Source organism: Rattus norvegicus, chromosome 6, assembly GCF_021556685.1.
Source record: "Rattus norvegicus strain SHRSP/BbbUtx chromosome 6, alternate assembly SHRSP_T2T, whole genome shotgun sequence".
Taxonomy (NCBI): Eukaryota; Metazoa; Chordata; class Mammalia; order Rodentia; family Muridae; genus Rattus; species Rattus norvegicus.
Window position 1 is genome coordinate 14,832,670 of NC_141539.1, and position 21,849 is coordinate 14,854,518.

Consider the following 21,849-nt stretch of genomic DNA (forward strand, 5'->3'; position numbering starts at 1 on the left):
TTCTTATTTCCATGATTCATAAAGAAGCTGTACATTCTGTTTAAGTCTCTGTTATCACAGGGAATTTATAAGGGTGAGATCAAAGTCTTAAAGGAATGGGACCAAACAAGCTCCTACTAGCAAGCTTTGCTACTGACCTGTGCTCCTTTGCTCAGAACCTATGAAGGCGGGGATGAGAATGCTTCTAGCTTTGCAGATAATAACTTTATATAGCAGAAATTCTCTTTTAAATTTAAAGTCAAGGGTACCAAGTGTCCAGGGAGGTCATCTACTGTTAGTCCAGTGGACAAACCCCAGAGTGCTCTATTTTACACCAGTCACCTGCTCTAGAACCATGAAGCCCACAGTAGAGAGCATCATTGAGTATCAGAGTTCCCTTCTAAGCTGTGAGCTATGGCATCTCAGCTAATGGCTTGGAAGCTCAAATTGGTTTTCTTTTATATGGTTCTGTGTGTGCTGTGCATGAGAGTGTAGGCCAGAGGTCAACAGCAGGAATCTTATTTATTGGGACAGGATCTCATTGTACCAGAGCTCATGAGTCTGGCTAGGCTAGCTGCCCAGTGATGTTCAGGGATCTGCCTGCTCTGCCTGCACAGTGCTGGGCTTTGCAAGAGGGCAGCAGCACTGCTGGCTTTTCAGGCAGATGCTGGGATCAGAGTTCAGGTCTTCCTGCTTGCCCAGCGGGAGCCATCTCCTCAGCTGTTTACAGTAGTCTTTAAAGTATGATCTATGTATCAAAAGGCAAAGACAAAGTGATAAAAGGGCAAACTTGTCGTTTAATTGAAGTGTTTATGTCACTAAACTGTAGCTGGCATGTTTATGTTGCTGCGTTGAGGTCTGCAGCTGTGCACTTCTGTTTTCCCGTCTGCCTGCTGCTCCTCTGGCCTTTCTTTGATGGATTATTTTGGAAAGAAGAGTCATAAAATTTCTGGTTTTCAACTTTCATTGCATTGGTTTTCACCTGCACTCCTCTGCATTTTTTTGAGTGGTTATGCTAGGGATTGTGATGTATATTCTTACCTTTTCACTAATCTGCAGTGGTCAGATTATCTCAGTTCCCGCCTTTCTTTTCATATTGATGTGTCACATGCATAATACATATCTTCACATATCATGTTATCACTTTTGCTTTAAATGCTCCTTTAAGTTAAATTAGAATACACACAAACTCATAATTGTATACATGTCCACTCATTTCCCATCTGTTGTCAATTCTCTTTAGTCAGAAATTCCTCATAGAATTTTTTGTAGGGCAGGTCGGCTGGCACCCAGTTCTCATCTATCTGAATGAAATTGCCTTTATATTTCTTTTGAGTGACAGATTTGAAGTTGACAGGGTTTTGTGTTTCTTTTTTTTCCTACACTGAACTTTGAAGATGTCGTTGTCCCTTTTGTTTCTGATAACTCAGCCAGTACTGACGCTGCCCTTGGCCCTTCACCCTTTGAGTATGGTGCCCCCTTTCTGCTGACTCAGCCAGTACTCCAGTAGCCAGCCCTTCATGTATGGTGTATGAAGCCCCCTTTCTGTCCTGTGCTCACATTTCCCTGTTGCCCAGCCCTTGAGCACTTCACAGCATTCCTATGTATAGTTTTCTAATCTTCCATGAGGTTCAGCATGCTTCTTGAATCTTTACAACGGTTTTCAAAAGAACTGGGGAATTTTCCCTCACATTTTTACTCTATCTACTCTTTGCTCTAAGGCCTCACACATTTACCCAGTTTGATTTCCGCCCTGCAGTCACTTCCATCACTGAGGCTCTGCCGTCCCCACCCTGTCCCTCCTCTTAATGCTATTTGTCATGTTGAATGATGTCCACCAGTCTCTTTGTGTTCACTGATACATTTCTCCTGCAATCCACCATTAAACTTAATAACTTTGTGTCCACTAATTTCATTTTTACTTCAGATACATTTTTATAATCATGGTTGTTCTCTTTTTCTATTTACTTGTTTGTTTACTTGTTTATTATCATAGTTGCCTCTTAGTAGCTTAAAACTTTTTTAAAGTCCTTGCCCTGTTCCCCCTGCCGTCCTGGGGTCCATCCTATGTACCTTTCTGTTGAATGACTGCTGATCTCTGTTATAGACCACGTCGGCTCACTGTTTTGTATACCCTACCCTTTTTATTTTATATGGGAGACACTGTGCAGATTTTGTTTCTTCCTCAGAATATTCCATTTGTTTTGTCAATCAAGTAATTTACCAACACATCAGATCGAATATGATAGGAATTTTGAGAGGTTTAGGTTTGCAACAAGACTGAGCAGAAACTAGAGAGCACTCATGTATTTTCCTCTTGCATGGAAGAGTGGGTTCCCAAACTACTAGCATCCTGCACCAGAGTAGTGATTTATTGCAGTTGATGACTCTGCTGTCACCAAAGTTCATTCCCGAGAGGTTTTGTTCTGTAGATTGTGACACCAGTGTAATGGCATGTATCTAGTATTCTGTAGATTGTGACACCAGTGTAATGGCATGTATCTAGTATTCTGTAGATTGTAACACCAGTGTAATGGCATGTATCTAGTATTCTAGATCTTGGGGAGTAGTTTCAGCACCCTGAAAAGTTACCTGTTTCATGCCAGTTTATAGCACCTTCACCTCCAGTCAGCTATCAGCACTTGCCGTTGTTTATATAAGGCACCTTTCCCAGAACATGGAGTCACACAGGGGGAAGCCTTTGAGAGTCACACCTTGGGCTTAACAGTGTACATTGGGGTTAGTTCATGCCTTCCCATGATCTGCCAGACCTCTTCTTGTCTGGGTGTGCCACCATTTACGATTCTGTCCACTGAAGGCATCTTGGTGCTTCTGAGTTTGGGAAATTAGGATGAAAGTGAAAGTTTCTGTATTGACATAAGTTTTCAGTTCATTTGGATAAGGACCAAGGAATAAAGTATTGAGTGTTTAGACCTGTTTAATACTTTAGTATGGATTCCCCAGTGACACGGTGTAAAGCATCTTACTCATGCCTGTTTGCCATCTACATTTGCCCATTTTAAATAATTACTATCCAATCTGAAGAATTCCTTATACCTTTTGTTATTAGATTATAACTAATCTATTTTCTCACAATGCGTGGCTTTTCTTTTCATTTTCTTGGTGCTGTCCTTTTCAGAACAAAAGACTGTAAAGGTATTGAAGTCAGCTTATCAGTTTATTTCCTTTGTAAGACAGGTCACTTAGTTCTCTTGATTGGTGAAGAGTGGGTAGTTTGAGATTTCACATTTAGGTCCATGCTCACTTTGAACTGGTTCTGTGATTAAATTCATTGTTTGTTTTTTATATTAATTATTTGTGCACTTTACATCCTGACCGAAGCCCTCTCCCTATTCTCCTCCCAGTCCCACCCTTACAAATCCCTACTCCTATTACCCATTACCCCTTTCCCATTGCCTTAGAGAAGGGGTAGCCCCCCTTGGGTGCCACCCCACCCTGGGACATCTAGCCCTAGCAGGACTAAGAATAGGTAGATTCATTTTTAATCTTTTCTGTGTCTAGCTGCTTTAGCAACAGTTTTTTGAAAAGATGCTTTGCTTCACTGCATGGCCTTTGTTTCTTTGTCAAAGGTCAGTCCATTGTGTTCATATGAGACTTTCTGGGCTTTTCTGTTCCCTTACTCTGTTTGCTTGCTTGTTTTCCCCCAGTGTCTTACTGTTTTTCTTACTGAGGTTTTATAGCAAGTAGGATCTTGTTGGTCCGCTCGCTCGCTTGTCTCCATCAGTATTCCATTGGTCATTCTGAGTTTTTCCTCCTCATAAAATGTATAAACTTTAGTGTCCCGAAAATAATGTGCTACAATTTGACTAGTATTGGCTTGAATTTATAGATCAAGATGAGAAGAACTGCCATCTTTTCAATATTGGGTTATTCTAGCCGTGAACGTGGAATAGCTTCCACTTATTGAATTCTTCTGTATATTTTGCCAAAGTTTTGTGCTTTTCACACACACACAGAGGGAGGGAAGATGGGAGGAGGAGAGAGACTATTTATAGCTCCAACCTAAATTCTTTATTTCCGGACTGCTAAAGTAAATGATACTATCTTTTTAATTCCAAGTGCCATTCATCCATTGGTTATAGAAATATGATTGAACTTTATATTAATATGTCTGTATGTATCTTGCTTTTTTCCTGTGATTTCAACAAGGACGATTCATTGTTTTCCTTCCCAGTGTATAAGCGTCTTTCCTCCATCTTCCTGGGTCTTGGAGGACAGTGTTGAGAGGGGCGTCCTGGATCTGTCCCTGTGTTAGTAATGAACTTAGTCTCTGAACCTGCTAATGTTAGCTGTAGGGTTCTTTAAATAAATGTGTTTAATCAAGTTGAGTCAGTCAGCTTGTTTAGTGTATTCCCTTTCTATCAGAATGTTGATCGTACCATGAGTAAGAGTTTGGTTTTCAAATCTTCTGTGCGTCCATGTATAGAATTGTGGGATTTTGCTTGTTTTTGTGGTAGGCAGAGCCCATTGACTATCGAGTTTGGAGCTAAGCTTATCTACTTCAAGTAAACCACAGTCGGCTGTGGCTATAGTTCTCTTAGTAAGTTTTCGGCTTGCTTTGTTCATGTTAAGGATGTTTGCATCTCTTCATAAGAGCTAAGGGTTTATAGTTTGTTTGAAATGTCCACCTAGTTTTGGCTAGAATAAGTTAGGAAGTCCCATGTCTGCTTTTCTGTTCTGGAAGAGATTGTCATAATTCATTCTTTCATGTTTGTTAGAAGTAACTAACCAGTGGATCCATGGGAGAAAAGATTGTTTTTAAAGTTAGAGACATTAACCCTTACTCTAGGCCTAGGGTAGCCAACTTTGTCTTTTCTGGGATCTCAACAAAATATCTGGGGCAGGCGGGCGGGGAGGGAGATGGTCTTCTCGCGATGATTGATAAGGATACAGCAGCTCTGTGCCATGTCAGGAACCTCTGTGGTCCCTCTGGGTTTTCATAGACTCTTGTCTAGAGGTCTGGGGCTGTGTTCACTCTGAGTACACGATCTCTCAAACAAAAGGAGCTTTGTTCTTCAAGTGTATGTTCTTAAAATCTTAAAAAGTGTGTCAGTACTTTAAACTCCAGGGCGTGCCTCGTTAGCTCAGTAAGACTGCTCTGCTGCCCCAAGTCTAGAAACTGGCCTCACACGGAAAGTTGGGGCTTTACCCTGCGTGGGTTCCCTCCTCAGGCTGCTTGACTCAGACAACAGTTGTTATGTAGCATCAGTGGTCAAGTATTAAGGTGTAAATGACAGGATTCTTGAAGCCAGACACAGAAGAGTTGCTAGAGATTTGTCAGCTGCACGAGACTCCCAAAGGTGTGTCCTGGAAACAGGAGTCTGCACATGCAGCGAGAAGGAAGCTCACCGAACATCTGTGGGTACTCACGTGATGCCCTAAAAGGTTAGGCGCTTAAAATTAATCAATTTGTCTTGTGCAGAACAAATAAGTTGTAGTCCCAAGGATTTTTCTGTCAAATTGGCTTGAATAATTGATTTCCACTAAATAGTAAAAACTCATGCAAACTGGATTCTTACTGCCACATTAGCAGTCACCAGCATCCCTTCCCTCTGCTTCATCGGGAGGATTTACAGAGACTTCTTCCTGTGTTGTTTTTCCCCTCCTAACCACTGGCCATATTTCAGTCTGTTTCCAGATCCCTCTGGTGCTGAAAGACTAGTGCCCTTTGCCACCTTAATTCCAGGGCCCCATAAGCAGAGTGAGCTGGTCTTGCAGTTGGCTCCTTTAAAGCGCACAACTCGTCTGTGCTCTTCAGTGCAGTGTTTGAGGGATGTGCTTATGAAAAACTCTTGGTTTTCTGCAAAATCGTTTGTCTTGTTGCATGTAAAAATTATGTGTGACTGGGCAGAGCTAGAGCCAGCTGGCTAAAGGCTCTCTGTCCTTTTTTTCCCCGGGGCTTCCTAAGGACCTTTGTGTCCTGTTTCCTCAAGTGCTTCCTGTCACTTCCTTCACCCGTGGGTCATTCCCACCTCCCTAGAGGACTCACACTGCCCTGTGCCAACCAAGCAAAGGCCGTGCAAGGCGAGCAGAGCAGAGGAAGCTGGCCCTGCGTGCAGTTGGGTGAGCTCTCCCGTACAGTGCCGCTGTTTGCTGCTTTGCTTTGCGTGTTGGTTTCTAGCCGTACTTTGTGTTTGGGTCATCTTTAAGGACCAGGAAAGGACCTGAGTGACAGCAAAACAAATAAAGATTGCAAAGCCTGGGCCAGAGAACCACACTTGAAATTTAGTGTGGACTTTAGTGTACAGTGAAATGCTGTTGCATATGAAAGGGCTTTAAAAAATAGAATTGTGAGATGATTTCGGTGCTTCAAGGACAGACTAGAACACGCAGTTTGATGAGCGATCTCCTTAAGTTCGTGGTAAATAATAAAAATGTGGATTCTGGCCGCAGAAAGCTGACTAGCATAAATGACTATTTATAATCCTGTTTTAAAATCTCATAAATTTTATGTAAAAATATAATGGCCCAAAAGTCTGTCCTTGAATTTGAAGGAGTCTGTTTATACGATTCCTATAACTCCCCCACCCCCAGTGCAGAGTTGGGTAACTCCTTTTTAAAAATAGAGTGGTCCATTTTTTCCTGGCACAAGTCCTTGGGGATTATTAGTAGTCAGCACTGGGGGCCTCGCTTCTTGGACCAGTGACTTCAGGTAGTGCCATGTGTCATGTCTCGGCTTTCAGCAGGTCTCAGCAAAGCTCTGAGACACTGCAGGCACATCACTTCCGAGCCCTGTCAGCACCTAGCTCCATGTGTGGTGTCTGGTAGACACCTCTGCCTCAGCCAGGGGCAGGACCTTTAGTATCCTCCCCAGATAGACGAGAGCCTGTTAACCCCTTCCTGAGTAGGAAGGGAGAGGACGTCATTGGCAAAGGCTAGGATGGCAGTAGACAGGCGTGCTCACGTGACTTCTCAAGGAAAGAGCTACTGAGGGAGCACTCATGCTCGGGTTGCCATGGAGGCTTTTAAATGCAGTATTCTAGTGAATAGCTACTCTGCTCTGGTTCTCATTTGATTGGTTGGTCGACGTTTAGTTTCAGAATACATCACTGTGTAGCTCTTATCTCATGTGTTTGTCTGAGTCCCCTGTGCTGGGCATATAAAGAACACACTCACGCTTACATTGGCATTGCTGTTCCCTAGGAATCTTCTTATTGTGAAGATATTATGGGACATAGATGTGTGCTGTAGACTTGTGTGAATTCGATTAGATGATGCTATAAAGACTTAGATAATGCCTGACTGGAAAAAAGTGCCAAGGTATTTGGTAGTCTGCTTCTTCTTTTCATCACCTCTGTCTTCCTTAGGAGACTTTGAGCCCCCAGATAAGGCATTTGGTTGGAAAACCTTAGTGGTCTCAGCTCAAGGCTTTTGAACAGTAAGAAAATCTGTTATTCCCTGTTAAGCAGTGAAGAAACCTCATTACCAGACTCAGAGGAGAGAGTCCAGGGCTAGTTCGTCCTGGAGCTTGTCTTTCCTTGTACTCACCACCCTCAGTGAGTCGGCTGCTCACAGGGCTGTCCCAACACATGTGCAAAGCTCCTGTGGTCTCTCATTCTAAATCCCTGACATTATTATGAAATAAATAGTGGCTGACACTCTTTGCTTTGTCCCATAGAAGAGGTGTCACCTTATCCATTACACACGTATTTGAGCACGTGTGTATGTCATTCTTTACAATTGGATCTAATCTTTTTAATTGTCCTGGAAACAGTATACTAGCTTTTGCCACTGTTGTGCTTTATAAATGAAGTACACAGCAAAAGGTCCCTGTGCCGAAGCCTCCATTCTCCATCTGGGGAGGTTCTATAAATGGGGACATAGGACCTGTCTGAAGTAGGTTGTGAACACAGGCATGTGACTTGTCCTGGGGCCCTTCCCACCTCTATTTGCTTCCTGATTGCTGTGATGTCAGCTGCTCCTCTACTAAGCTCTCCCCAGCACACTGAAACCCTGAACTGAAACAGATCTTCTTTTAAGCTGTTTATGTCTGCTGGTTAACAGCATGGTGATGGGATAGTGATTAACACACCAGTGGCAGATTAAGTATGGCTTTACCTATGTTTAGTAACCAAACTCACGAATATCAGAGTAGATTTAACATAAGTAGCTCCAGTGACCTGTTCCAGTCCTGACGATGTGAGGGCAGTACTGTCAGGCTGTGTGACATCTCACGCTTCTTTGTTTGCTTCTTTTTTTTTTTTTTATTGTTGGCAATTTTTTTTTATCTTTATTAAATTGAGTACTTCTTATTTACATTTTTTTGTTTATTTCTATATATATATTTTTTTTTATTAACTTGAGTATTTCTTATATACATTTCAAGTGTTATTCCCTTTCCCGGTATCCGGGCAAACATCCCCCCCCCCTTCCTTATGGGTGTTCCCCTCCCAACCCTCCCCCCATTGCCGCCCTCCCCCCACCAGTCTAGTTCACTGGGGGTTCAGTCTTAGCAGGACCCAGGGCTTCCCCTTCCACTGGTGCTCTTACTAGGATATGCATTGCTACCTATGAGGTCAGAGTCCAGGGTCAGTCCATGTATAGTCTTTGGGTAGGGGCTTAGTCCCTGGAAGCTCTGGTTGCTTGGCATTGTTATACATATGGAGTCTCGAGCCCCTTCAAGCTCTTCCAGTTCTTTCTCTGATTCCTTCAACGGGGGTCCTATTCTCAGTTCAGTGGTTTGCTGCTGGCATTCGCCTCTGTATTTGCTGTATTCTGGCTGTGTCTCTTAGGAGCGATCTATATCCGGCTCCTGTCGGTCTGCACTTCTTTGCTTCATCCATCTTGTCTAATTGGGTGGCTATATATATATGGGCCACATGTGGGGCAGACTCTGAATGGGTGTTCCTTCAGTCTCTGTTTTAATCTTTGCCTCTCTCTTCCCTGCCAAGGGTATTCTTGTTCCCCTTTTAAAGAAGGAGTGAAGCATTCACATTTTGATCATCCGTCTTGAGTTTCATTTGCTCTAGGCATCTAGGGTAATTCAAGCATTTGGGCTAATAGCCACTTATCAATGAGTGCATACCATGTATGTCTTTCTGTGATTGGGTTAGCTCACTCAGGATGATGTTTTCCAGTTCCAACCATTTGCCTACGAATTTCATAAAGTCGTTGTTTTTGATAGCTGAGTAATATTCCATTGTGTAGATGTACCACATTTTCTGTATCCATTCCTCTGTTGAAGGGCATCTGGGTTCTTTCCAGCTTCTGGCTATTATAAATAAGGCTGCAATGAACATAGTGGAGCACGTGTCTTTTTTATATGTTGGGGCATCTTTTGGGTATATGCCCAAGAGAGGTATAGCTGGATCCTCAGGCAGTTCAATGTCCAATTTTCTGAGGAACCTCCAGACTGATTTCCAGAATGGTTGTACCAGTCTGCACTCCCACCAACAATGGAGGAGTGTTCCTCTTCCTCCACATCCTCGCCAGCATCTGTTGTCCCCTGAGTTTTTGATCTTAGCCATTCTCACTGGTGTGAGGTGAAATCTCAGGGTTGTTTTGATTTGCATTTCCCTTATGACTAAAGATGTTGAACATTTCTTTAGGTGTTTCTCAGCCATTTGGCATTCCTCAGCTGTGAATTCTTTGTTTAGCTCTGAACCCCATTTTTTAATAGGGTTATTTGTTTCCCTGCGGTCTAACTTCTTGACTTCTTTGTATATTTTGGATATAAGGCCTCTATCTGTTGTAGGATTGGTAAAGATCTTTTCCCAATCTGTTGGTTGCCGTTTTGTCCTAACCACCGTGTCCTTTGCCTTACAGAAGCTTTGTAGTTTTATGAGATCCCATTTGTCGATTCTTGATCTTAGAGCGTAAGCCATTGGTGTTTTGTTTAGGAAATTTTTTCCAGTGCCCATGTGTTCCAGATGCTTCCCTAGTTTTTCTTCTATTAGTTTGAGTGTGTCTGGTTTGATGTGGAGGTCCTTGATCCACTTGGACTTAAGCTTTGTACAGGGTGATAAGCATGGATCGATCTGCATTCTTCTACATGTTGACCTCCAGTTGAACCAGCACCATTTGCTGAAAATGCTATCTTTTTTCCATTTGATGGTTTTGGCTCCTTTGTCAAAAATCAAGTGACCATAGGTGTGTGGGTTCATTTCTGGGTCTTCAATTCTATTCCATTGGTCTATCTGTCTGTCTCTGTACCAATACCATGCAGTTTTTATCACTATTGCTCTGTAATACTGCTTGAGTTCAGGGATAGTGATTCCCCCTGAAGTCCTTTTATTGTTGAGGATAGCTTTAGCTATCCTGGGTTTTTTGTTATTCCAGATGAATTTGCAAATTGTTCTGTCTAACTCTTTGAAGAATTGGATTGGTATTTTGATGGGGATTGCATTGAATCTGTAGATTGCTTTTGGTAAAATGGCCATTTTTTACTATATTAATCCTGCCAATCCATGAGCATGGGAGATCTTTCCATCTTCTGAGGTCTTCTTCAATTTCCTTCTTCAGTGTCTTGTAGTTCTTATTGTACAGACCTTTTACTTGCTTTGTTAAAGTCACACTGAGGTACTTTATATTATTTGGGTCTATTATGAAGGGTGTCGTTTCCCTAATTTCTTTCTCGGCTTGTTTCTCTTTTGTGTAGAGGAAGGCTACTGATTTATTTGAGTTAATTTTATACCCAGCCACTTTGCTGAAGTTGTTTATCAGCTTTAGTAGTTCTCTGGTGGAACTTTTGGGATCACTTAAATACACTATCATGTCATCTGCAAATAGTGATATTTTGACCTCTTCTTTTCCGATCTGTATCCCCTTGATCTCCTTTTGTTGTCTGATTGCTCTGGCTAGAACTTCAAGAACTATATTGAATAAGTAGGGAGAGAGTGGGCAGCCTTGTCTAGTCCCTGATTTTAGTGGGATTGCTTCAAGTTTCTCTCCATTTAGTTTAATGTTAGCAACTGGTTTGCTGTATATGGCTTTTACTATGTTCAGGTATGGGCCTTGAATTCCTATTCTTTCCAGGACTTTTATCATGAAGGGGTGTTGAATTTTGTCAAATGCTTTCTCAGCGTCTAATGAAATGATCATGTGGTTTTGTTCTTTCAGTTTGTTTATATAATGGATCACGTTGATGGTTTTCTGTATATTAAACCATCCCTGCATGCCTGGGATGAAGCCTACTTGGTCATGGTGGATGATTGTTTTGATGTGCTCTTGGATTCGGTTTGCCAGAATTTTGTTGAGTATTTTTGCATCGATATTCATAAGGGAAATTGGTCTGAAGTTCTCTTTCTTTGTTGTGTCTTTGTGTGGTTTAGGTATAAGAGTAATTGTGGCTTCGTAGAAGGTATTCGGTAGTGATCCATCTGTTTCAATTTTGTGGAATAGTTTGGATAATATTGGTATGAGGTCTTCTATGAAGGTTTGGTAGAATTCTGCACTAAACCCGTCTGGACCTGGGCTCTTTTTGGTTGGGAGACCTTTAATGACTGCTTCTATTTCCTTAGGAGTTATGGGGTTGTTTAACTGGTTTATCTGTTCCTGATTTAACTTCGGTACCTGGTATCTGTCTAGGAAATTATCCATTTCCTGAAGATTTTCAAGTTTTGTTGAATATAGGTTTTTATAGTAAGATCTGATGATTTTTTGAATTTCCTCTGAATCTGTTGTTATGTTTCCCTTTTCATTTCTGATTTTGTTAATTTGGACGCACTCTCTGCGTCCTCTCGTTAGTCTGGCTAAGGGTTTATCTATCTTGTTGATTTTCTCAAAGAACCAACTTTTGGTTCTGTTGATTCTTTCTATGGTCCTTTTTGTTTCTACTTGGTTGATTTCAGCTCTGAGTTTGATTATTTCCTGCCTTCTACTCCTCCTGGGTGTATGTGCTTCTTTTTGTTCTAGAGCTTTTAGGTGTGCTGTCAAGCTGCTGACATATGCTCTTTCCTGTTTCTTTCTGCAGGCACTCAGCGCTATGAGTTTTCCTCTTAGCACAGCTTTCATTGTGTCCCATAAGTTTGGGTATGTTGTACCTTCATTTTCATTAAAGTCTAAAAAGTTTTTAATTTCTTTCTTTATTTCTTCCTTGACCAGGTTATCATTGAGTATAGCATTGTTCAATTTCCAAGTATATGTGGGCATTCTTCCTTGATTGTTATTGAAGACCAGTTTTAGGCCGTGGTGGTCCGATAGCACGCATGGGATTATTTCTATCTTTCTGTACCTGTTGAGGCCCGTTTTTTGACCAATTATATGGTCAATTTTGGAGAAAGTACCATGAGGAGCTGAGAAGAAGGTATATCCTTTTGCTTTAGGATAGAATGTTCTATAAATATCCGTTAAGTCCATTTGGCTCATGACTTCTCTTAGTCTGTCTACATCTCTGTTCAATTTCTGTTTCCATGATCTGTCCATTGATGAGAGTGGGGTGTTGAAATCTCCCACTATTATTGTGTGAGGTGCAATGTGTGTTTTGAGCTTTAGTAAGGTTTCTTTTACGTATGTAGGTGCCCTTGTATTTGGGGCATAGATATTTAGGATTGAGAGTTCATCTTGGTGGATTTTTCCTTTGATGAATATGAAGTGTCCTTCCTTATCTTTTTTGATGACTTTTAGTTGAAAATTGATTTTATTTGATATTAGAATGGCTACTCCAGCTTGCTTCTTCTGACCATTTGCTTGGAAAGTTGTTTTCCAGCCTTTCACTCTGAGGTAATGTCTGTCTTTGTCTCTGAGGTGTGTTTCCTGTAGGCAGCAGAATGCAGGGTCCTCGTTGCGTATCCAGTTTGTTAATCTATGTCTTTTTATTGGGGAGTTGAGGCCATTGATGTTGAGAGATATTAAGGAATAGTGATTATTGCTTCCCGTTATATTCATATTTGGATGTGAGGTTATGTTTGTGTGCTTTCATTCTCTTTGTTTTGTTGCCAAGACGATTAGTTTCTTGCTTCTTCTAGGTTATAGCTTGCCTCCTTATGTTGGGCTTTACCATTTATTATCCTTTGTAGTGCTGGATTTGTAGAAAGATATTGTGTAAATTTGGTTTTGTCATGGAATATCTTGGTTTCTCCATCTATGTTAATTGAGAGTTTTGCAGGATACAGTAACCTGGGCTGGCAATTGTGTTCTCTTAGGGTCTGTATGACATCAGTCCAGGATCTTCTGGCCTTCATAGTTTCTGGCGAGAAGTCTGGTGTGATTCTGATAGGTCTGCCTTTATATGTTACTTGACCTTTTTCCCTTACTGCTTTTAATATTCTTTCTTTATTTTGTGCGTTTGGTGTTTTGACTATTATGTGACGGGAGGTGGTTCTTTTCTGGTCCAATCTATTTGGAGTTCTGTAGGCTTCTTGTATGCCTATGGGTATCTCTTTTTTTAGATTAGGGAAGTTTTCTTCTATGATTTTGTTGAAGATATTTACTGGTCCTTTGAGCTGGGAGTCTTCACTCTCTTCTATACCTATTATCCTTAGGTTTGATCTTCTCATTGAGTCCTGGATTTCCTGTATGTTTTGGACCAGTAGCTTTTTCCGCTTTACATTATCTTTGACAGTTGAGTCAATGATTTCTATGGAATCTTCTGCTCCTGAGATTCTCTCTTCCATCTCTTGTATTCTGTTGGTGAAGCTTGTATCTACAGCTCCTTGTCTCTTCTTTTGGTTTTCTATATCCAGGGTTGTTTCCATGTGTTCTTTCTTGATTGCTTCTATTTCCATTTTTAATTCCTTCAACTGTTTGATTGTGTTTTCCTGGAATTCTTTCAGGGATTTTTGCGATTCCTCTCTGTAGGCTTCTACTTGTTTATTAATGTTTTCCTGTGTTTCCCTAAGGGAGTTCTTCACATCTTTCTTGAAGTCCTCCAGCATCATGATCAAATATGATTTTGAAACTAGATCTTGCTTTTCTGGTGTGTTTGGATATTCCATGTTTGTTTTGGTGGGAGAATTGGGCTCCGATGATGCCAAGTAGTCTTGGTTTCTGTTGCTTGGGTTCCTGCGCTTGCCTCTCGCCATCAGATTATCTCTAGTGTTACTTTGTTCTGCTATTTCTGACAGTGGCTAGACTGTCCTATAAGCCTGTGTGTCAGGAGTGCTGTAGACCTGTTTTCCTGTTTTCTTTCAGCCAGTTATGGGAACAGAGTGTTCTGCTTTCGGGCGTGTAGTTTTTCCTCTCTACAGGTCTTCAGCTGTTCCTGTGGGCCTGTGTCTTGAGTTCACCAGGCAGCTTTCTTGCAGCAGAAAAGTTGGTCTTACCTGTGGTCCCGAGGCTCAAGTTCGCTCGTGGGGTGCTGCCCACGGGCTCTCTGCAGCAGCAGCAACCAGGAAGACCTGTGCCGCCCCTTCCGGGAGCTTCAGTGCACCAGGGTTCCAGATGGCCTTTGGCGTTTTCCTCTGGCGTCCGAGATGTGTGTGCAGAGAGCAGTCTCTTCTGGTTTCCCAGGCTTGTCTGCCTCTCTGAAGGTTTAGCTCTCCCTCCCACGGGATTTGGGTGCAGAGAACTGTTTATCCGGTCTGTTTCCTTCAGGTTCCGGCGGTGTCTCTGGCAGGGGTCCTGCCGCTCCTGGGCCCTCCCCCACGGGAGCCCAGAGGCCTTATACAGTTTCCTCTTGGGCCAGGGATGTGGGCAGGGGTGAGCAGTGTTGGTGGTCTCTTCCGCTCTGCAGCCTCAGGAGTGCCCACCTGATCAGGCGGTTGGGTCTCTCTCTCCCTTTGTTTGCTTCTTATACTTGCAAGCTGGTGTTTTTACTTTTAAAATGTATTTATTGTGCATCGGTGTTTTGCCTGTATATATGTCTTTATGGGGTGTCAGATGAAGGAAACTTCAGTATGACCTATGCATTAGATAATTTTGTTTGTATCAATAAAGTTCTTGCTTTTAATAGTTGTATTATACCTGTGTGTGGCAGTGTTCTTGTTATTTGGAAAACACACTGAAATGTCTGGTGGAAGACTATAAAGAAGTTCTCTTTACTTCTTTGAACATTTATTCATGCCAGATAGGGCACTGTAACAGACTGAAGTAGTGATTCCTCCCCACTTGGGTGCAGTGAGCCAGTGACTTTGCTTAGTCAGACTCACTCACAGGAACTTAAATCGTTGCCCAAACATCTGCATCCCGAAAGCACCCACCTCAACATAAATGACAGCTTCCTTGTAGCTGCATACAAGGAACCACACTAATATGCACGTCATGTATTGAAAAGGACAGAGCTATAGCAGATAAAGACTCAGGAATGTACATCTAAGTTTTGCACACTGGCTATCACTGCTAGGAGCAAGAGCGTTGCCCGTGTTGTGTTGCACCTATGTTAGTAAGGGGTGCCGTTTTCCTGTGTGTCTCTGTCTGGCTTTGGTGTTAATAATGGCCTTCCAGGAGAAGATGAGAAGCAGTCCCTCCTGTAATTGGAATTTTTGAGGACTGACAGTAATTATTCTTGGAAAAGTTTGGTCATGTTCACCCATGAAGCATCTGGACCCAAGGTCTTTTTTATTATGCGATCTAGAGTTTGAATTCCTTGATAGATCTTCTTAGGTTTTCTGTTTCTTTTTGGGTCAGTTCCTCGGGACTTTGTTAATTTTTTTTTATTCCTTTGTAGTTTAACTTATATTGACTAACAGTACACATTGTGTATCGTATTAAGTATCTGATTAAGTTTTATGTAAGTATAGTTAAACCATACAGAATACACCCTTCAGGAAAAACTGCTTTATTTTGTATATTTGTTCAAAAATGCACTTTGGGTGATAGTGCTTTGAGCACTCTGGGGCCACATCTTTACCAGTGTTTGGTATATGCCACCAGTATTATTTTAGCCTTTTGTGTTGGAATGTTCCAAGTGTTTGAATTTGAAGATTTAAGGCTGTCATCTGCAAGAACATCATTACCAAAAATACACCAGTCTATTGGGGTGTTTTTTTCCACCCTATTTCCTTTTGTGTGTGATATATGACTGTGTATGCATGGTTTAGAATGTGTGGAAGCAGATTCCTTCATTTCAGCTCTATTATAACTGTTAACAGTATGCTTAGAAGGCATAAAGTTTTCCCATGGTACATGTTAGCTACCAATAAATTTGAGCAAAAATAAAGTCTACGAATGGCATCTCCTTTATCTTGATTGTTACCTCGTCTTTGTCTTTTCAGCATGATGTATCCCAGACATTACTCAAGGCCACACTGGACAGTGTTGTAGAAGAATGTGTCAGCTTTGTGGGAGTGGATATTAACATCTGTTCTGAGGTTTTATTAAGGTGAGACAAGAGTTTAACTTGCTAGCTAAGAGAAGGGGACATGTATATAATGTTGTCAAACATAGACAGTCTGTAGGCTTATGTGTTCCTGTAGAATTGCCAGAGAAGAAGGTGTCATTTAAGGAAAGAATGGCAAGAGTTCATACTGCTGTTTTCAGGGGTACACAAATGAAGGGCTCGTGGTGACCATTGATTGCACTAGTGCTGCTGATAGAATTTAAATAGGGCCAGCGTGGGAAAGTGCTTTGCCCCCAGATGAAGAGTAGGTGTGCTTCACTAGCCTGGTCTTTGGCACACATTTGTCAAAGCTGAAGGCTACCCAAAGAGAGGAGGGTTCAAGGTCTGTTGTTGGGTTTTCCATGATCCACAAGTCACCCATCAACACAGACTGGCTGTTCTCCTGCAGATTATAGAAGAGTTCCCCTTCTCTTTTCTTTTTTTTTCTTTTCTGCTTTTCTTTTCTTTGCTTTTCTTTTCTTTTCTTCTTTTCTTTGTTTTGGTTCACCCAGAAGAGCTCTAGATATACAGGTCTGCTGGTATGTCATATTAAATTCCAGGATCTAGACCCTTCTCACTGAAACTGTGATAGTGGAAAAATACCCTCTGTATTCTAAGATAGCACTTTCCTACCAAGCCATGAAAGTCATAATTCCATGCTTGAAACTACACAGTGGAGTTAGAGTTTTCCGAACTAAGAATCTTTTAATTGAAAGCAAGCAAACTTCTTATTGATATAGTTTCCATGCCTTTGTGCCAATCCTGCCATTCACACAGAAGTCTGCAGTGGAAACTTAAGGGTTCTTTGGAAAGGCAGTTGTGTTGGATGATGTTTTGTTGGGGCAGACATGTGAAAGAGTGTTTTCCTGAAGTGCACGCAGGTAAAAGGCTAAGGCAGACTGTGAAGGAGTGTTTAGCTGAATCAGACACAGGAGAAAGGATGTTCTGCTAAAGCAAGCACGTGAAAGGACACATGATGAAGGATTCTTCACTAAGGACACTCATGTATTGGTCAAGCTTACATTGCATAATTGAGCTCCATTTGTTGGGATTCCATAGAGAGAAACACACCAAAAACTTGTGGTGGTGTGCTACAGTTTTTTGCTGCTTCAGCTTCCACAGACTCAGGCTTATTGGCAGAGTTAGGTCAGCTAAGAGAGACACACATGCTGAGGCAAGACATGTGGAGGACATGTGATGTTTGGAGGGAGTTTGACCTGACTCAACGGACAGTGGCTGAAGCTGAGCTGGGCTTGCTTATAGAGGTATCTACGCAACAATTGTTGGTCTTGCACTTTGCTGAGAGAGGCACAGCTGAGAATTTCTCCTGCTAACTCGTGCCAAGGCTGAGACCTTGCTGACTGCTAGGTAGTGCCACCGCTATCCTGACTCTATGTCACTGGACTGCTGATGTATCCATGAAGTGTTTGGGAATGGGTCAAGCTGATACTGCCGAACTGCCAATTTTCAGACAGTACAGACGAGAGTTGTTGCTCCGAAGAACCTTTCTAAACAGGCCCACTTCCCCCATATCCTCTTTTCCACTACTCTGGTAGGTGGAGGGCTAAAAGGGAGGTGAAAGCATTAAAGGACCATCATTAAAGGTAGGATTTAAAAAAAAGTTCAAGTTCCAGAAGTCCCTTTCTCTGCTTCAGTTATGTGTATCAGTAGACCCAGAAGACAGTTCTGATAGTTGTGTGTGCTACTACTCAGATCCCTTTTCTAAGCCACACAGAGATGGGCGCAGCTTTCCCTGAGTGGAGAGGTGCAGAGCTTGCGAGCCACGTGGGGAGGCAGCTAGATGCTCTGGTCCTGCGTTGGTCTCTCTAGTATCACAGGCAGCGGCTGGCTCGCCACTGCTTTGCACTGCACCCCTCGCCTATCCTTTCTCATTTTAATATCAGTCTGGATATATTGTAAAGTGTAATTGCAGTTGATTTTCAGATCCAAGTGATTTATGCCATTTTCTTTTTAGGTGCAAACTTTTGTTTCTTTCTACTTTTATTTCTATTACTTTAATTTACCTTTTTAATTTCTAGGCATATTGCAGGACTCAATGCCAATAGAGCCAAAAATATTATTGAGTGGCGAGAGAAAAATGGGCCTTTCATCAACCGAGAACAGTTGAAGAAGGTAAAAGGGCTTGGTCCAAAATCCTTCCAGCAGTGTGCTGGCTTTGTCAGAGTCAACCAGGATTACATCCGGACATTCTGCAGGTGATTGTAAAAGCTTACACTTCTGGTAGTATTGCTAGCCTCCTCCCCTGCTATTGACCCCCCTCCTGCTGACAGTGTAAGTTCTAGATGCCATCATTCATTCCTTCACCCCATAGGAGGTGTGTAGTATTGAAATAATTATATAAATCCCAGCAGCGGCATGTGCCACACTGCTTGTCCCAATGTTCTGCATTCCCAAATGAAGGGAAGGCATACACAGCCTTTCTATCTTGATATGTCTAATACGGCTCAATTGCTGGGCTACTGCTTATCCTCCATAATAATTCACCTCCCACCAATAATCCCGAGTTATTACTCACTAAACGTACAATCCACCTTGGCTGCTCTGGACCAGTTGAGCAGCCCTCTTGAGCTGCACTCTTCTGACTCCTTCACATGATAGCTTTCCTCTCTGTCCTGCACCTTCTCAGGGGTGGCATCTCTCCTCTCCTCCTTCTCCCTCTCTGGTCTTGGAGAATCTCCTCTTCCTTTCCTCTGTGTCCCTCCCTTGGGAATCCCGAAAGTACCACTTCTGTCTGCCCTGCCCAGTCATTGGCTGTCGGCTTCTTTATTTACCAGTCAGAACCAACTGGGGTCAGGGTCCCTCAGTATCTTACATGAGGATGTGGAGACTCTCGTGTGAACAATTTTGAGGACCCAAACTAACATAAGAGTACAAGCAGCATTAGGCCAAACCCACTACTGAGTTGAGTGTGTTCTGCACTAGGCCAGGAATATAGCAGTTAGTCAGCAAGATTTGTGTTGTAATGCTTGGATAGGGCAGTAAGCCAATAAGCAAGTGCTTCGAATGAAAATACTTGCTGTCAAAATTAAGGGAGTTGGTGCTGTTCTGAGGAGCCCAACAGTTGCTTTAGATGTGTTAGGTACTAGAAAGTTGTTCGAGCAAAGTTTTGAATGAAATGCAGGGTCCTGCTGCACAGGGCTGCATCAAGTCTGAGAAGCCCTGTGGCAGGGCTGGCTTTAATGTGTTCAGAAACAAGGTGCAAGTGCATTGCAATTGTGTGGCAGGGAAACTAGAGGTGCAGCTGCATGACAGCATGTGACGGCAGCGTGGTTGAGAACAGGAGAGGTACCGCAGTGTGGAAGGGGAAGGGGCAGCAGACAGTTGATGTTCCCTACATGCACTGCAGACTTCACAGCGATCACCATTCACTAGCTGCGTGACTGAAATGACATACCCTTGGGTATGTCCAAGTTACCCAAAAGCAAAGAAATTAGGTAAACTCAGTAGCATTTTGTAACCATACAAGAATAGCCTTTATGCCTATTGGTGCATATTTCTTCCTCTTTGCAATATTATGGTAAAGGTCATGCAACAACAGTTTCATTCTGGAACAGTGTAAGGGAGAGTCAGCTACATATGACACTGAATACATTGCCAAGCTCAATAATGACCGTAAAATGAAACAGTTGGGTTTTGATAAGTGGAACAGGATAGAATCTCAAATGCACTATAACGTGGTTGGAATATAGTTTATGATAAAGTGACCTTTCATATACTTACAGAAAATTACTTACAGAAAAATGCAACTCAGGCGGTGGTATATGCAGAGGATGCAGCCATCCTAACTCACTCCTTATTTTCAGGAAATCCAGGTAGAGTTAAATGTGAAGCGGGAAACTGAACATATAGCATAAGACATGGAGAACTCTTGCAAAAGAGTGGATGGTAGGACTTCTTCCCACGCAGAATACAAAACCCTGATCTGGGCTGGGTTCACCTGCAGTCCTATGCTGGAGGTCGGGAGAGGAGGCAGGGCAGTCACTGGGGCTTGCTGCAGGCCAGCCAGCCTATCCGAACCAGGTTCAGTCCAAGACCTGTCTCAGAAAAATAAATAAGACGGTTTAATGGAGGAAGACACCAGATACCCAGTCCTGGCCTCCACAAGCACATACATGCACACACATGTACCCTGCACATAGACACACAACATACACAAAACTCAGAAGCCACAGATCAAAACTATTGAAGATAAAATAATCCTTCATTAGTTCATGTTCTCTGAAAGCTTGATCAGAAAATTCACATAGTATTTAGAAAGAAATAATAAGTGTGCTGTGCCTTGCTGCCTCACTTCAAGGGTTTTTTGTGCTTTGTTTCACACTGTAAGTGTGTTTCCATGCCACGTGTGTGTGTGTGTGTGTGTGTGTGTGTGTGTGTGTGTGTGTGTGTATGCGTGTGGTTGGATATGAGCAGAGGGCCTATGCTTTATAACTGTTTGCATCTCTGTTTGACTCGTACCTTTCCCCAAGCATCACCTACAGATTTCTATTCTTTTTTGCTACAAGACCTGTCATTCTCTACAAGGTCTGTATAATATTTTAATTAAATTATAGATGGGCCATAATTTCATGTTTTCATTGGCTTATTGATAAACATTGGAGTTGTTTTAAAGCCTTATATTTTCAACTGAGGTCAGTACTTGAAATTTTTTTGTGACTGTTACATCATCTAAACAGTTTATGCCTTTAATAAGAATATCATATAAATTGCTACTTCAGTGGGCTTTTCCCTTGAGATTTCCTAAGGGCTAGCATTGTTGCTCTCCTTGTCCCTATGAGAGTGTTTGCTGTTATTTTTCTTCTTGACGTACATTTAACTGATGTTACTTCTTGTAAACATATTGGTCTCAGGCTTTCTCTCAGTCTGACTCTGATACATTTGCATGTATTGCATTAATTAATTGTACTGAATCTTTTGTCATCCGTATTTTTCCCATCATGTTTTCTGATGTTCTCTCTTGAATTCTTAGTGAACAGATTTTCCTACTCAAGTTTTTTCTTGTTTTTCTGTTACATCTTTATCTTTTCTTGGTGGTTTCAAAGTTACACATTTTCTGTTTTCTCCTCGTGATTATCCTCAACTTTGTTTTGCACTGACCTCTGGAGTTAATCAGCAGCTCTGTCCTTTTAAAAAAGGCTAGAAACTTAGGACTTCCTTCAGTTTCCCAATCTGCTTCTCTTTAGCTCTGTTTTCCTTAATGGCCACACACACACACACAAAGAGAGAGGGGGCGGGGGGAGGGAGAGAGAGAGATAGCATTATTTCAATGTTATACATACACTTTAATAACATTGATAAGTGTGTATTTGCCTTTTGATTTGCATTTCCCACTGTTACTATGGAACATGTTCCTGTTTCTAATCAGTGCTTCTCTCGGGCTCCTTTGTGAAGGGCTCCTGAGATGTTGTGTAGATTTTGCTAAAGCTCTTGCATGTCTGAGATTCTGTCAGCTTGTCCTCCTCTTCAGTGATGGTTTGGGTTCACATTCAGGGCACTTTCTTTATACCTTCAAGGTTTCTTGTCTGTGATCTGATGTCTCCTCTTTGCACTATACAATTTGATGCCAGTCTGGTTTGGGTTGTCTTATCTTTAAATACTGTGTTTTCAAATAGATATCCTGAAGTGTCCCATTG

At 42.0% G+C, this 21,849-nt stretch overlaps 1 protein-coding gene across 2 annotated transcripts in view; it reads left to right on the forward strand.

Annotated features, from left to right (window-relative positions):
• Positions 1–21,849, forward strand: part of Srbd1 (S1 RNA binding domain 1) — a 189,062-nt gene that overhangs the window by 138,660 nt on the left and 28,553 nt on the right. For both annotated transcript variants that reach the window (NM_001399769.1, XM_087552978.1), the window contains exons 17-18: positions 16,092–16,198; positions 18,235–18,411. In NM_001399769.1, coding sequence (NP_001386698.1) covers positions 16,092–16,198; positions 18,235–18,411 — 284 coding nt within the window. The remainder of the gene's footprint in view (positions 1–16,091; positions 16,199–18,234; positions 18,412–21,849) is intronic.